Genomic DNA, 16,732 nt, shown 5'->3' on the forward strand with positions numbered 1-16,732 from the left:
TTAGGTGGTATATAGAACTCGTTCTCATTCATCCATCTTCTTGATCCTAGGGCTAATATTTGCCCCTACTTTTTTATTCTTTTAACTTAAAAATCTTATAATAAGGGTAATATGGCCAGATTTTATTTATTCTTCACGTGATTTCTTCTTCTTCTTCTTCTTCTTCTTCTTCTTCTTCTTCTTCTTCTTCTTCTTCTTCTTCTTCCTCATCCTCCTCCTCATCCTTCTTCTCATGAGTTGCGCGATGTGCCGCAGTGTGGCGGTAGACGATGGTGTTTTATGCGCAGCGACGATGGTGGCGATGGCAACCACCGACGAGTTCTTAGGTAATAATCCAGTGATATATTGTGGTTATGGTATGGTGGTCTGGTGGATAATGAAATTTTGATAGAAAATCGAGGGATCGATAGATATGGAGGCTATGGTGGTGGTTTATGCCAGAGTTGGCCAAAAATCGGAGAAAGAAGCGGTGGGATACAGAGGAGTTCGTTGGAAACACGAAGAAAAATGTTGCAAAACTGGTGCAAGAAAATTTAAAAGAATTTTGCTGGCAAAACTGAACAATGCATATTGTGTCAATAAATCATGCATATTGTGTAAATAAACCCTGCATATCGTGTCAATGAACCATGCATCCTTTTTTTCCTGAAATTTGCTATGTTTAAACTAAATCATGCATTCATGTAAACTGAATCATACATATTATGTCAATGAATAATGAACCATGCATCTCGAGTCAATGGACCCTGCAACAACAAAATAAAATAATTCATGACTAATTGCAAGAACTATGCATATGATAAAATAGAACACTGCATAATATAAAATTGAACCATGTATATTGTGTCAATGAACCGTTCATCTTGTGTTAATGAACCATGCTTGTTGCATGGTTCATTGACACGAGATGCATGGTTTATTAACACAATATGTATGGTTCATTGATACAATGTGCATGGTTCAGTTTACATGAATGCATAATTCTATTTAAATATTTTCTTGCAATTAATGATTCTGTTATATAATATAATATGCATTGTTCTGTTACGCAATATGCAGTGTTCTATTTTATCACAAGTATGATTCTTGCAAGAAATGAAAAATTGATTGTTTTGCCTCTTCATATTTTTTTTTAAAATGAATCTTTTAGTGTCAACATCACGTGTCATTCATATGTGCAGTCCACTTTTTTTAATTAATGGTCCAAATTTGGATATATGTACTACATAAAGGAAGGGGTCTATGAGAACCCAACCTTATATATATATATATATATATATATATATATATATATATAGGGTGCGGTTATAATGAAAACCACATTTATCGTGAGAACATAAGAACCATTAAAATCAATGCATCTGCTATATAAATTAATGCATTCGCTATTAAATTTAATGCATCCGAAAATAATAAAAAATTTGCTCCCTTCAGGATTCGAACCCAGGATCTGCATTCATCCACCAAGATGATGCATCCACCGTAGATCTTGATGATCGAATGGCTTAAAATGGTTCTCCGTTCTAATTTTATTTAGTGGTTCTTATTTGAACCTCTCCCTATATATATATATATATATATATATATATATATTTCTTCACATTCTCACGTATATGCGCGCGCGCGCGCGCACACACACACACACACACACACACACACACACACATATATATATATATATATATATATATATATAGGGGACGGTTATTCAATAAACCACCCTTATTTTAAGAATTACGAACCAGCAAAAATGCATGAATTTTATGTATAACACGCATGAATAAACTGTATAAAGGCATGAATTGCGAAAAATAATTTTTTGCAATCTTTGGGATTCGAACTCAGGACCATGAATTTATCCAACAAGGTGATGAATCAACCGTAGATCTTGATGATCTAAGGGCTGAAAATGGTTCCTAATTTATATTTTAAGAAGCGTTCTTATTTTAGCCTTCCCCTATATATATATATATATATATATATATATATATATATGCCTTACTCATAGTATAATTGATCTTATCGAAAATACTATTCTAACCTTTATTTATATCCTTGCAAACAATGCTTGCCATCATAATTGATAATTCAATTACCAATTTCTTCTATCGTCTCGAAATCTCAATATGAGGTTCGTCCCATTCGGGTTATTAATAATTCTACTCAAGAGTATCAAGAAAACATTAGCACTTGTGTGTGGAATTTACTCATTGTATCTCAAGTACCGTAAGTTTTCTTAAGTTTGCTACTTAAGTTAATAGACTTAATCATAATTAGTGCTAATCATTAAATAATTAGTACTAATACATCATTAATAAAATGCGGGGTATTGCACGTGCAGCAAGAGGGTAGGCCACAAAAAGGGAATGAGATTTTGTGTACCACATTTTATGTCTCACTTTGTGTCCCACAAAAAGGAAGGTAGCAATACAAAAATGATTAGCTATATAATCACAAGTAAACAGGGGTCTTGTCTTAAGCCAGAAAAGATCTTGCCTTCTCACATCCCCTCTTCTGCGGTCTCGATGCTCCAAATGGGTCGAGCATTTTAGTGTGATTTATCCATCAAATTAAGAAGACACCAACTTTACTAATTTGGACATGATCTCCAAAGAGTGGACACCTCGTTTATCTTGCCGTGTCTTTCTGTGCAGCTCAGAAAGCGTTAGCAATGAGATGTTTATTCTCGCAGCTAATCAACAGAGCAAGACAATCTGATGCTATTCTATTCTAAGTTTCTAACAGACAAACTTGGGCGTCATTGAAATATTGAATTGAATATGATTTCCACCATTCGGGAAGAAAGAGGCTAACGTACAATTGCACAGCATAAATTTGGGGTAAAGAAAATGCCCACCATGAGAAGGGATCTTATTGCACAGCATATTATTTAGAGACTTTCATCTGCTCTGCAAATGGAAAATAAAAGGTTCATTAAAGTTGAGAGAAAAGTACTGCAGAAAGCAACTACTTATAAGGCAGTATCAGGAACCCATACTTCTGAATTTAAGGCATAATTATTTCAGTATATTGCTCCAACATTTTTCCAATGAGGATTGGTGTATATCATATTTCTCAAGTCACATTTCAAGCTTTCAAGTTTTTAAGCGACGATCTCCAAGAAAATTTTCAGTACATATAGCTTGTAATGTGCACTGTGCAGTATCCGAAGGCTAAGCAAGGGAGGCAAGTAAACACAGTTCGATAAGAGGAACAAGTCAAAATCACCCATTTAACATACAAGAAAATGACATATCCATACATAATTTCCTTTAATAAAAGGAGTTTTACAAGCTCATTTTTCTATATTCAATAACCAAATAAAAATAATTTCAACTACTGAATAATCATTTAAAGCACCTGGTGATTCTCTAGTGGATGAGATTCGGACACAAGCCACCTAATAAATCACTGACCACCAATCATAATGCTGGGCTGGAGGAATTATTATCTACCCTAAATGGATAAAATATGAGTGATTCATACAGCCATAAGCAGCTGAAAAATAGAAGTTATGAGCCCTACATGAAATTTATAACAGCTATATTACACCCATCTGTGGGGACCTAAAGCTGGGCCTAATTTCTTGCTGAAGAACATCCAAACATTCAAAGAATAGGGCCCGAAGTGGGTCTGTTCTAAGCTTCACTGTAAAAGCATCACATAATCAACTTCCCTTCTAAAAGAAATCCTGGTCCCCTACCATCTCTCCATCTGATACAGGCACAAGTCATATAAAGCAAGGGCCATTGTTTGGCAGCAATGTAAATAGTATCAGACATTAGAAAATAGAAATCTCAGGGGAAAAGGTTCCCTCTGATATGAAAGCACCAAGAGAAGAAAGCCGCTAATCACAATATAGAGTGCCAACAACTGAAATCAACATGCAAGCCACAATATGTAGACTTTAGCAAGGTCCAACTTTGTTGGTCATGAAATGTTCTCTATTTTGATCAACAAAGTTTAGAGTACAACCAAGAATGAATGAATTTACTAGGACACTGTTCAATCCTTCTAATGCAATTACTGCTAGACGATATATAGTTGCAGATTCTTGCTTTTCCGGCAAAAGTGCAACCCCCCCTCCCCCCCAGGCCTTTTGGCTTGCAATCCCAAAATTTAAGGCAGGAAAAACCTCTTAGTATTTTGACATAGGCCATGGCTTATATGGTACAAGAATCAAGGATATTTTATCAAATCCCAAGATATATTTACAAATTACAATTGAGACCTTACTCTCAAGTTCACGTACTAGAAAGTTTAGGGGTTGCTTGGTTTGTGGATGTCAGGGGCTGGTGAAAGGAATAACAAAGAGATGCTGAGTATGATTGCATGAATAATGTTTTGATATATAGTTGCAGATTCTTGCTTTGTCGGCAAAAGTGCAACCCCCAGGCCTTTTGGCTTGCATTCCAACATTTAAGGCAGGAAAAACCTCTTAGTATTTTGACATTGGCCATGGCTTATATGGTACAAGAATCAACGATATTTTATCAAATCCCAAGATATATTTACAAATTACAATTGAGACCTTACTTTCAAGTTCATGTACTAGAAAGTTTAGGGGTTGTGGATGTGAGAGGCTGGTGAAAGGAATAAAAAAGAGATGCTGCGTAACAAGGTATGATCGCATGCATAATGTTTTGATATTTCAGTTTGGACAATGGGCAATCCCCCCCCCCCCCCCCCCCCCCCGCATTGGGGGAAACAAAACCGTTTCCCACTGCTATCATTATCTTTCCCTTTCCCGTTCCTGTTCCCTTATTCTAACCAAGCAACCACTTGGATTCAACGTTTGGGAAATAAGTAAATAGCAGAGGCCTGATGCTATATAACTGAATCTTATTGCCAGAAACCATAAGAGTTTGATAATGTAGTTGACATTAAGATTGTAGATGTTGATCGGTCTCTAGTTGAGGATTTCAAAATCATAATAACAACTAGGGCTGTAAATAAACTAAGCCATTCGCAAACTATTCGGGGCTCGGCTCGAAATAAACTCGTTCGAAATTCGTTCGTTTTTCTAAACGAGCCGAATTCGAGCCCGAATCCGAGCTCGATAAAATTATCGAGCCAAACTCGAGCCTGTACATGTTAGGCTCGGGAGCTCGCGAACATGTTCGGCTCGTACCTTTGCGAGCCTATTCACGAATAGTCTCGCGAATAGGATCACGAATATGTTCACGAATAGGCTCGCGAATATGTTCATTAAATAATAAATTTTATATATTTCATTTGTTAAATATTTTCTGAATAATAAAAATAATTCTCATAATTAAAAAAATAATTTACAACTAACTTGACAAATTAGTACTCCCTCCGTCCCACGAATCTTGACACGTTTGGATTCGGCACGGGAATTAAGGAGTTGTAGATTAGTGTTTTAAGTGTGTAGTTAATAAAATATAAAAATGATAAAGTAGGAGACAGAAGATAATAAAAGTGATAAAGTAGGAGAGAGAAGGTGATAATTATTACCCAAAATGAAAACATGTCAAGATTCGTGGGACGGAGGGAGTATTTGTTAAAAATAAATTATAGATTATGACTCATAAATAGTTTAGAAATATATGAACAATTATAATTTTTTTATTTTAATGAAACCTTAATATATAAATAATTCAAACCGAGCTCGAATTCGAGCCTGAATCTGAAATCGAGCTCAAATTTGAATTCGGATTTGAAATCGAGCTCGAAATTCGAGCCGAGCTTGAACTTGAGATAAACAAATAATTAACAAGCCGAATTTGAACCAAACTCGAGCTTAGTATTATATAGGCGAGCCGAGCTTGAGTTCATTTTAAAGCTCGAATTTGAGCTCGAGCCGAACTCGAGCCGAGCTAAATTTTCACGAACCGAGCCCGAGCCTGGAGGTATTCGGCTCGGCTCGGTTCATATACAGCCCTAAATTAACAACTCATGGACTTGTTCAGGAGGGTCCTTGATGCAATAAATTTCAACTAATCAAGGTCTAATTAATCCCAATAGAGGATCCCAAAATCCAGAGAATGTATATTATTTGAAGTTATCTACCAAAATATTTTGCTTAACTCCAACCATCATTGGAACCAAGATGTTAATGATTCTAGCAGCCAACAATTTCAAAATTCTCAATATTAGAAGTGGTTCCTCCCCAGCAGCCAACAAATTCAAAATTCTCAATATTAGTATTGGTTCCTACCCTCCTTTTTTAAAATTGTTTCTTCTGTAGTGTATATGGAAGGCATTGACTAATCTCTAGGTGAAACCACAAAAGCTGACAGGAGAAACAACTCTTCCTCCTGGGAAAGCTTTTTCTTATTTCTTGTGCTGTTTAACAGCAGAAAGCAGATACGACAGAGAGGTGAGAACCCTTGTCAGTTGTACATTTGGAGCAATTGAAAACTTGTTGAATTATTTGACAAATTTTGCGCTGCTGCACCTCTAGCCCTATGTTAGCTAAGTTGGGCGTAGTAGTTCATTAAGTTCTACCACATATCCCAGAAAGAAAATGTTCCAAACAAGCAGTCTTTCCAGCAACAGTTTCTACTTCTTGAAGGTTGATTAGGAAAGAACTGGAAAACTATGATGCAAATAATCCACAACAAACTCCAACCAAGTATATTTAAAACCTGGAGATGCAAGCATCCCATTTCTCATAACTGGTGCACACAAGAGAATACCACCAAACCTGACATTACATGCCAAAAAGCATTTTAAACTACAAGAAAAATGACCTCTTGAGAAGGCATGTGTGTTAAACCTTACATTTTTTCGGAAACTCCAAGAAGGCTGATATCTCAAATCATCTCAAAGATCTGCTTATATCAAACACTTTGTCATTTATCAGATATTGCAGACAGTAATATATGGATCGTGATAATTAATCATTTTAAAACTGAATTTGAGGGCCACTCATGCAAAGAATGACGAGTCATATTTTGACACTAATCAAAGAAAATATCGCCAGAACTTACATGAAATGAAACTTACATTTATAGGCATTTCAGCTATGACAAGGCCACTGTTCTCTTCAAGGTTTTTAAGAACCACCACTTCTCCTCCAACAACCATGCTAATAACTATTCCATCTTTATGCTCAGGATAAAAAACAATGCCAATATCATTTCAATATAAAATGAAACTGCAAAAAAATGATGCAATGGGAAAGGAAGGGGAAATGTTTGTTGGATGAGACATGCAACTGATATTCCCAGCATTTTTCATGACTCAGAAGTGAAAAATAAGGACATGAGAACATATAGTCACCCCCAATCAGCCCAGCATTATTGCAAGCCAAGTTATGACTCCTTTATTTAAAACCAACCTGCTGACAAACAAGCTGTCATGCGCCTCATATAGGTCTCCTGCAAGAAAGCATAATCACTTTTTTATGTTACAAAGAGAGAGAGAGATGGTTTCACATTAAATCTTGTGACAAGCCTGTAAATCAAGATTACATTGAAGAATAGGCTTCAAAGAATACTGGTCCAGCAACCGCATTTGATTTCACATTGTTTCTCTGTAATGAGATATTATCCACATACAAACAAACAAAAATATAGTCCCCTATTTCATAGTCTTCAATGAAAAGCAACTAAGTTTCCATTTGCCATAGTAACAATCTTTTATATTTTAATCTCTTTGCAGAAATCCAACATAAAATTTTTGCAAGGAGGGAAAGAGAAAATCAAAACTGTAGAGAATAAAGATATAAAACATATTGAAGAAGAAGAAGTAGGAAGGTGTATTTATATTGGAGATAAGAGTACATATTTATATGTAAGAGAACTATCACAACTAGGAACACTAAACCAATGTGGGATACTAATTACTATTCATAACACTCCCCCTCAAGCTGGAGCATATATGTTAATCATATCCAGCTTGATACACAACTCAGAGAAACGCTTGCCTCCCAACGGTTTAGTGAAGATATCAGCAATTTGATCTGACGAAGAAGTGAACGGAGTAGAAATAGTTTGGTTCAATACACACTCACGAATGAAATGGCAGTCAACCTCAATATGTTTAGTCCGTTCATGAAAAACTGGATTGTTAGCAATGTAAATAGCTGCTTGGTTATCACAGTGCATGGGTAACGGTTCATTGAAAGTGAATCCTAATTCCCCAAGCAGATTCTTCACACCAATCATCTCAGTTGCAGTATGAGCCATAGCTCTATACTCAGCCTCGGCTGAAGATCTAGCAACTGTTTGTTGTTTCTTGCTCCTCCAAGTTATCAAATTTCCACCTAAGTAAGTACAGTATCCAGATGTCGATTTCCGATCAATTTTAGAGCCAGCATAATCAGCATCAGAGTACCCTTCAATTTTTAGATGACCATTTTTTTTAAAGAACAATCCTTTTCCCGGAGATTTCTTGATATATCGAAGAATTCGAATAGCAGCTTCCCAATGAACTTGTTTAGGCTTATCCAAGAAACGACTAACCAAACCAACCGCAAAAGAAATATCAGGCCGTGTCACTGTCAAGTAGATAAGTTTCCCAACAAGACGTCTGTACTTAGCTTTGTCCTCCAAGAAATCTTCACTCTCATCCCAGACATTCGGGTCAATATCCATAGGAGTATCAACCGGCTTCGTTCCCAACAACCCGGTTTCTTTAAGTAAATCAGTAGCATACTTCTGCTGAGACAGAGAAATTCCATACTTGCTGTGAGCAATTTCAATTCCCAAGAAGTACTTGGGACGTCCCAAATCCTTAATAACGAATTGTTCTTGCAAGTATGTCTTTGTATCAGCAATTCCTTGTACATCACTCCCAGATATAAGGATGTCATCGACATAGACAACGAGAATGACAATTCCAGAGGCTTGATGGCGCACAAAAACAGAGTGGTCAGACTTGCATTGCTTAAACCCAATTTTGCTGAGAACACTACTAAACTTGTCAAACCATGCCTTCGGACTTTGCTTAAGACCATAAATAGCCTTCTTAAGACAACACACCTTAGTAGAATCCTCCCCCTGAGCAACATACCCGGGAGGTTGCTCCATATAAACAGTTGGAGATATATCGCCATAGAGAAAAGCATTCTTCACATCAAGCTGATACATAGGCCAAGAAAGATTAACAGCCAAGGAGAACAAGATGCGAATGGAGTTCAAGCGAGCGGTGGGAGAGAATGTCTCAAAGTAATCCACACCATAAGTCTGTGTAAAACCTTTTGCTACAAGGCGGGCTTTGTACCGATCAATGGTACCATCAGCAAGAAACTTGATAGTGAACACCCAACGACAAGAAACAATAATAGCAGAAACAGGAGCAGTTGCTAGAACCCAAGTGCCACGAGATAAAAGGGCACACATCTCCTCATCCATAGCAGCCTTCCAATGCGGATGTTTGAGTGCCTCAAGGTAAGAAGTTGGAATAACTGTAGAGAAAAGGGAAAGAGCAAAAGACCGAAAAGAAAGACTCAAACAGGCAAAAGAGACATAGTTAGACATTGGATGGCGAGTGGTACAAGTACGTTTACCTTTGCGTATAGCGATAGGTAAGTCATCTGTGTTAGCAGGTTGGTCATCCTCAGAATCTGCAGAAGAAGATAACTCGGGTGGAGAACATGAGGCCGGTTCAGCAACAGTCTCTGGAACTGGTGCGGGACGAGGACGACGGGTATACACTTGTAAGGGTTGAGTAGGAGGAGAAACTATCGCCGGTATAGGCAAAGGAGCAGAGTGTAACTTATTTTGAGAAGTAGTGCTAGTATGAGGAAAAAATGGAAGAGATTCAAAGAAGGTGACATCGGCACAGACATAGTGACGTTTGGTAAGAGGGTCAAGACATCTATACCCTTTCTGTGTTCTAGAATACCCGAGAAAAACACACTTAATAGAACGAGGAGATAACTTATCTAACCCAGGACTTAGATCATGAACAAAACAAACACACCCAAAAATGCGAGGAGGGACAGGGTAAAGAGGTTTGTCAGGATGAAGATACGAAAAAGGAATATCTCCATGAAGCACACTAGAAGGCATTCTATTAATGAGAAAACATGCCGTAAGAACAGCATCACCCCATAACCACTTAGGAACCCGCATATGAGACATAAGAGTACGAGCAACATCCAAAATATGACGGTGTTTTCGTTCTGCAACTCCATTTTGTTGGGAAGTATGTGAGCAGGAAGTTTGATGAATTATGCCACGAGAATCACAAAAAGATGAAATAGATTTTTGAGTGAATTCAAGAGCATTATCAGTGCGAAGAATACGCAAATCGACAGAATATTGAGTTTTTATTTCATGATAAAAAGAGTTTAGTATAGCAGGGACTCCAGTTCTCTGTTTGAGCAAATACACCCATGTCATACGCGAATAATCATCAACCAAGACCATAAAATATCTGAAACCCCCCTCTAGACTCAACTCGACTCTGACCCCAAACATCACAATGAACAAGCTCAAAAGCAAAAGAACTACGTTTATCAATTCTAGAAGGAAAAGATGTGCGATGGTGCTTGCCCAACTCACAAGACTCACATTGAAATTCAACAGACGAAGTAGGAATTAAACTGCGAAGACTAGACGGCGACGGATGACCAAGGCGACAATGCCACTGATATGGAGTCACGGTGGCAGAGAGAGCACGCGAAGGTGCAGGAATACCAGAATCCAAGTAGTAAACCCCGTCACGCTCATGTCCTCCACCAATCGTCTTCTTCGTCTGCAGGTCCTGAAAGGTAACAAAGGTAGGAAAAAAAGTGACAGAGCAATTGTGAGTTTTGGTAAGTTGACTAACCGATAATAAGCTAACGGGAAATTTAGAAGCAAACATGACATTGTTAAGAGTTAATTGAGGAGTAGGACGGACAACACCACTCCCCGTCACCGAAGAATAGGTGCCATCAGCGACACGGACAGAAGGTAAGGATGAATGAGTAAAAGATGTCAAAAGAGATTTAGTACCAGTAATATGGACAGAGGCACCAGAATCTACCAACCAAGACTTACCATGAGACACTGCAAACGCACCTGCGGAAGCAACTATAGGAGAGGCTGCACTAGTAGATGGAGCAGTACCAGATGACAAATTGATGGATTGGATCAGTTTGTCGTATTGAGCCCGTGAGAGAGAGACCGTGTCATCACTGGAGGAAGACTGAGGATCAGGAACAACTGTATGAGCCCGACCTGGTTTGCCAAAGGTTTTCCAACAATTTTCAGAAGTGTGATTGGTTCGGTGGCAATACTCACAATAACGATCAGAACCGCGACCTCGGCCACGACCTCGTTCACCACTACGGCCACGACCACGACCACCGTAAGAACTTTGACCGTGAGCATAATTTTGATTCTGAATAGCCTGGCTGGAGGGCGAAAAAGAGGCACTAACATGAGAATTCTGACCGCGAGCAGCCATGGCAGAAGAATTAGGTGAAGTAGCATCATCGGTACGACCAGTGGAAACCCGCAACACACGAGATAAGGCATTGGATAATGATGGAACATTATCACTTGATAACAGGCTGTCACGAACTGGTCGGAGATCAGCATCCAAACCTGATAAGAATTTGGCAACCATGAACTCTTCCCACTGTGTGGCCCGCTGAGTGACAGAACAGGATAGTGGATGATAAACAAGAATTTCATCAGCAAGTCCTTTGAGTGTAGAGAAATAGTCATTAACTGATTGGCCAGACTGAGTATGAGAGAAAAGTTTCTCATATAACTCGAAGACACGGGATACGTTCTTGTCATTGGAATACATCTGCCGTAATGTATCCCACATGTCCTTAGCAGTTTCTAAGAACATGATATTCTTACTAACAGAGTCTTCAAGACTATTCAAAAGCCAAGTCATGACAGCACAATCGTCGGCACTCCAGGCATCATATTTGAGATCCGTAGAAGCAACTGGATCACTTAGAACATGTGTTTTCTTTTTCTGAGAGCCTAAGAACAATAGAAAGGCACGAGACCAGAGAAGATAATTGGAACCATTCAATTTTATGGTGGTTCCTAGGGCAGCGGATTTTGAATCAGACATGATGTAAAAGGATTAGAAAACTGAAACCCTATATAGAGAATAGACAGCAACAGTGGCTGAAAACAAAAGCTAGAGAGGGAGGATGTGCGACGGGGAGACCCGAGCAGCAATAGTAGTGCCAGCCGGAGAGAAGGACGGCCGGAGAGATGAAGGAAAACAAAGAAAAAAATTTTCTGATGTGGAAGATCAGACAATGCTGCAACCACAGAGCATACTTATAGGAATAGAGGGAAAAAAAAAAACTATTCATAAATACGTAAAGTACTATTCATAAATACGTACAGTACTATTCATAAATACGTACAGTAGAAAAAAATATCAGGTATCTAACATGCTCTGATACCATGTAGAGAATAAAGATATAAAACATATTGAAGAAGAAGAAGTAGGAAGGTGTATTTATATTGGAGATAAGAGTACATATTTATATGTAAGAGAACTATCACAACTAGGAACACTAAACCAATGTGGGATACTAATTACTATTCATAACAAAAACATAAGGACAATAACATCGTTGTCACTTGCTGATAGAAAATGAGACTAGTCCGAAGAACAAGTTCGACTTGAATTGAGCCTTAAAACAATCTCAGGCTGCAGCTCGTTTAGAAACTGAGATCGAGTTCATTAAACTTGTAAAACTTTTATCATTGTATACAAAACGTTAAAAATTTCTAGAAAACGCAAAATTGGTGCAATGATAAACTTTTTCAACTAATGTATCAAATAATACAGCTATTAGCGAATCCCAATTTACCCATCCACCAGTTCAAAAAAAAACATAGAGCTGTAAGGCTAGTGAGAGTTGAGGCTAAAATAGCACGCAAGAGCTGCATGACAAGCTAATTACCGAGCAATCATGTTCTTTTAGCCTCTATGACATGAGTTTGCATCTCGTATCAGGTGTAAGTACACTTTCCATAAAAATTATTATATCTTGGCATGTTCGTTCGTGTTACTAAGTGATGATAGAGAAGCAAATCGCTCCCTTCGCTCTCGATACTCATGAAGCCAACTTAAGCCAAACATCAAACAAAATCCTTCCACCACGGCATTCTCTTGTTCTCCTAGTACCTGTGGTATTAGTTAGAGTTACCTCATTATAGGCAAATATGCCCCCAATACTGATATCTAAGTTTTTTTTTTGAAGGGGATATCTAAGTTACTCCCTCCATCCCACGAATCTTGACACTTATTCCTTTTTGGGCCGTCCCACGAATCTTGACACATTTCCAAATAAGGTAATAATTATTACCCCCTTTCTCCTACTTTATCACTTTTATTACCTTCTCTCTCCTACTTTATCACTTTTATACTTTATTAACTACACACTTAAAACACTAATCTACAACTCCTTAATTTCCGTGCCGAAACCAAACGTGTCAAGATTCATGGGACGGAGGGAGTATTATATAATGATAAAAGAGCAATAACCGTACATATTTAATTCTAATTCCATGTTTTTCAGAAGTAAAGTTTTTGTTTGGCCTTCCCCTACTATCTGCTTTGACTTTGTGTATCATAAACAAGAGATGCTGACGTAGTAGTTAGATATTTCATAAATCAGTGCAGACAAGAAGCCACCTATTTTCTTTCTCAAGGCATATAAGATCCCTCGATACGCATATTTGCTCGTCAGAAAAAGCAAACGCATACTTCACTTTTATGAACACAGAATTCACAGAGAAAGAGGTGGCTACCATATACTGGAAGCAACCAGTGCAGGAATACAATCAAAGCACTTGGCATAAGCATGGATGCAAGAAACTCACCTTCTTCGTTGGAAGCCCATAGTTTATCAACATGCAAGCACAAAGAGGCACCTCAACAGTCCCAGGAAGCGGAAGACAGGCATCAGTAACAACGACAATATGCGATTTTTGCTCCTGGTCTGCCTCTCTCTCAGCTTCCTCCCCTCTTCCTAACCTATTCCATGTCATAGTGGCCTGCCTAAACTTATCCAAAACCTCCGCTCTATCAACTTCCGAAAGGTCGCTGTACTATGAAATTAAAGCAAAATCATGCATCAAAGAAACGCAAACTTAACCATGGTACCTAAAGGGGGCGTTTACTTTTGAGGATTAGCATAGATAAAAACAGTATAGATGGATTAGAACTTTGGGATATCCCAAGACCATTGGTAATTCCTATCATTTTAGCTAATTTTGCTTGATTTACGTATCATTCAAAGGGTGGGATTGGAGAAATCCTAATAACGAGGATAAAAATAATCAATCATGAAAAGTAAACGCCCCAAAAAAAGAAAGAAAAAAATATCGTACTAGCGGGGATACGGAAACATAAGACGATAGGCTAGAGAGATTGGAGCAGACTGCGTCGAGCTCGTCTCGAGTGCTGCAGCATACAATCATCGGAAGACAAGGACGCCTACCGGCCATGCCTAGAAGCCCCAAAAGCGTTTCCTGGTCCATTTATAAGAGAACTCAACAATACTCAAACTGTGCAGAGTTCAATTCAGATTCTTTAAAAAAAAAAAGGAAATGGAAACGCAGTAAGTGCTTCTTCTACCATCTTGAATTGGAGTCTGTCCACAGCAAGGTAGAAATGGCGTTGTGGGCTGGAACATTACGTATTTCAAATTAATTTCGAATAATTCTTCGGCTTCAGCAAACAAGTAGGATAAACCAATAAAAATGCAATCGGGGGATAGAGAGAGAAGGTACCTGAGAGATGGGGGCTGGGAGGGAGAGGTGGACAGAGGAGATTCAGAGGCATCCATTTCTTCCAATTTAGTGACAGTCGGAGAGAATAGATATTGAGTCTTCGTTAGTACTTACCGTTGGCCCTTGGCCGAACAGAATAATACTACCTAGTCTACCTGCGTTTGGAGCATATTTTTTTGACACAAATTTTAATAAAATAATTGATGATTTTTCATGGACATCAAAAATAGTTATTCCATTTTTCATGGACATCAAAAATAGTAATTATGACCTATTTTTTGTGGACGAAATGAGTCTTAAAATAAGTTTATAATACAATTAATCAATATTCAAAATTTATACTCAGTTCGTCCCATAAAATTATGTAGAAAATTATTTTAGTATGAATTTAAATAAAAAGTTGTTAATAATATTTATAAGAGAGTGAAATATGTAGTACCAAAAAGTTGTTAATAATATTTATAAGAGAGTGAAATATGTAGTACCGATTTGTCACCCATCCTGAAATTGCTCCAAGCCAAACACGCTCAACCTTGGAGTTTCTTTCATGTGGTCACCAGAAAAGAAGATGCATCTTATTGATATGAGTAGCACCTATTAAATCATTTAAGCTCTACTCGAATATGCAGGTATACCTGCATATTCTTGGAATCCCTTTCTTTCAGGTGTGTTTCGGCTCGTTCATATACCTCTTCGCTTCGAAGCACTTATTGGAGCCGCTCTTTGTCCGTGCCTTGCACCGGCAATCACTCCTTACTTCTGCTCCAGGCGTCACAATTTTACTGAGAATATGGGTGACAAATATAATAAGAAAACAGAGTGAAAGGCCATACCCCTCGTATGTTTATGGAAGTGACAGAAGACGAAGGACTCAAACAGAACATATCTACACACTACTCAAACCCCTAATGCAGAGACACTAGCAGATATACACAGAACTGTCGAGACTCGCTAAAACCCTAACAAAATATTGGGACCACAGAACATGTGTTCAACCCCTCCCCCATCCGAAAAATATCCATCTACTATTCATCATCACATCTAAAGGGACCTGAAATAAAGTAACCAAAGAATAATAAGACAAATAATGTAACTTAATAAAAAAATGGAACACGTAAAGAATCTTCACTATAAATACCAAGAAAGAGCTAAGGGAAAGCACAAAATATCAGATAGTTACAACTTACAAGAGAAAAAAGCATAAGGAATACGAATCAAGAGAACAAGCGATCTACTGAACAAGCTCCGGTCTTTTTTTTTCGACAAACATACCTCTACCTACATTCTTTGTTGCACTACAACTGGCGCTATCTGTGGGAACTCGAATTAAGATGTCAAGTGTTTCCCTACAATTTTGCGAAAATTCATAATCACAATCTGAAAACTTCATGTATCGATATATTTGTTTTGTTTTCGCTCATCTCTTTGACATTCATGTTGCTAAGCCACATGGAGGAACGACAATAGTGAATATTTGGCTATTATCTGCTCTGCTATTCGTGATTGTCGACATCTCGGGCTAGATGACAAATCGTCGGCCGATTGTGAAAAAATAATTTAGATAAGGATGAGAACTATAACTTTTCTCTGAATCTGTTATGTTAAAACGAGTGAGCCAATATTTCAAATGGAGCTGAACCATTTTGGAGATGTTGTCATTGTTAAATTTGGTTGTCATTTTTTTATACGATTTATGGATGCAAGCTATAATTCTTCTTAAGAACCGTGATAATTATACGGATCTACCTATATCTATCTATATCAGATCCAATTTTTTTGCACATGTTTGCTTCTTGCTAGATCTAAGTTCGACTGTTGTGGATCGTCGCATTTACTCGTTGGTCATATTTCTTCTATGCTGATATGTTTCATCTTCTAATTTGCTCTCTATTAAAAGTGTGTTTGTTTGATTTCTAGTAGAAAAATGTATTTTTATTATGGGGTTAAGGGTATGTTATGTACGCTGGAATTTTGACAAACATACCTTTAGGTATGGTGGACAAACGTGTGCCTGCCAATCTAGAAAGGGACTTCAATAACGCCTTGACATTGAT

The 16,732-nt window shown here is 37.8% G+C and overlaps 1 protein-coding gene across 42 annotated transcripts; it reads right to left on the reverse strand.

Moving 5' to 3' along the window:
• Positions 1–2,570: 2,570 nt before the first annotated feature.
• LOC130989010 (uncharacterized) lies at positions 2,571–14,853 on the reverse strand. 42 transcript variants are annotated; one of them, XR_009090384.1, is made up of 10 exons: positions 14,679–14,820; positions 14,524–14,572; positions 14,277–14,417; positions 13,767–13,994; positions 7,307–7,346; positions 6,973–7,070; positions 6,748–6,797; positions 3,361–3,714; positions 2,858–2,904; positions 2,571–2,646 (listed from the first exon to the last, which is right to left on the reverse strand). XR_009090384.1 is itself a non-coding variant. In XM_057912994.1 (8 exons), exons 1-7 carry the CDS (start codon positions 14,732–14,734, stop codon positions 6,780–6,782), a joined length of 630 nt encoding a protein of 209 aa, XP_057768977.1. In that variant the 5' UTR covers positions 14,735–14,853; the 3' UTR covers positions 2,571–2,909; positions 6,748–6,779. The 42 variants fall into 42 exon arrangements, 15 of the variants coding, with proteins under 15 accessions (XP_057768977.1, XP_057768976.1, XP_057768985.1 ...); XR_009090383.1 differs by having other exon boundaries at positions 2,819–2,904; XR_009090382.1 differs by having other exon boundaries at positions 2,858–2,909.
• Between the last annotated feature and the right edge of the window lie 1,879 nt (positions 14,854–16,732).

Source organism: Salvia miltiorrhiza, chromosome 6 (genome assembly GCF_028751815.1).
Source record: "Salvia miltiorrhiza cultivar Shanhuang (shh) chromosome 6, IMPLAD_Smil_shh, whole genome shotgun sequence".
NCBI lineage: Eukaryota > Viridiplantae > Streptophyta > Magnoliopsida > Lamiales > Lamiaceae > Salvia > Salvia miltiorrhiza.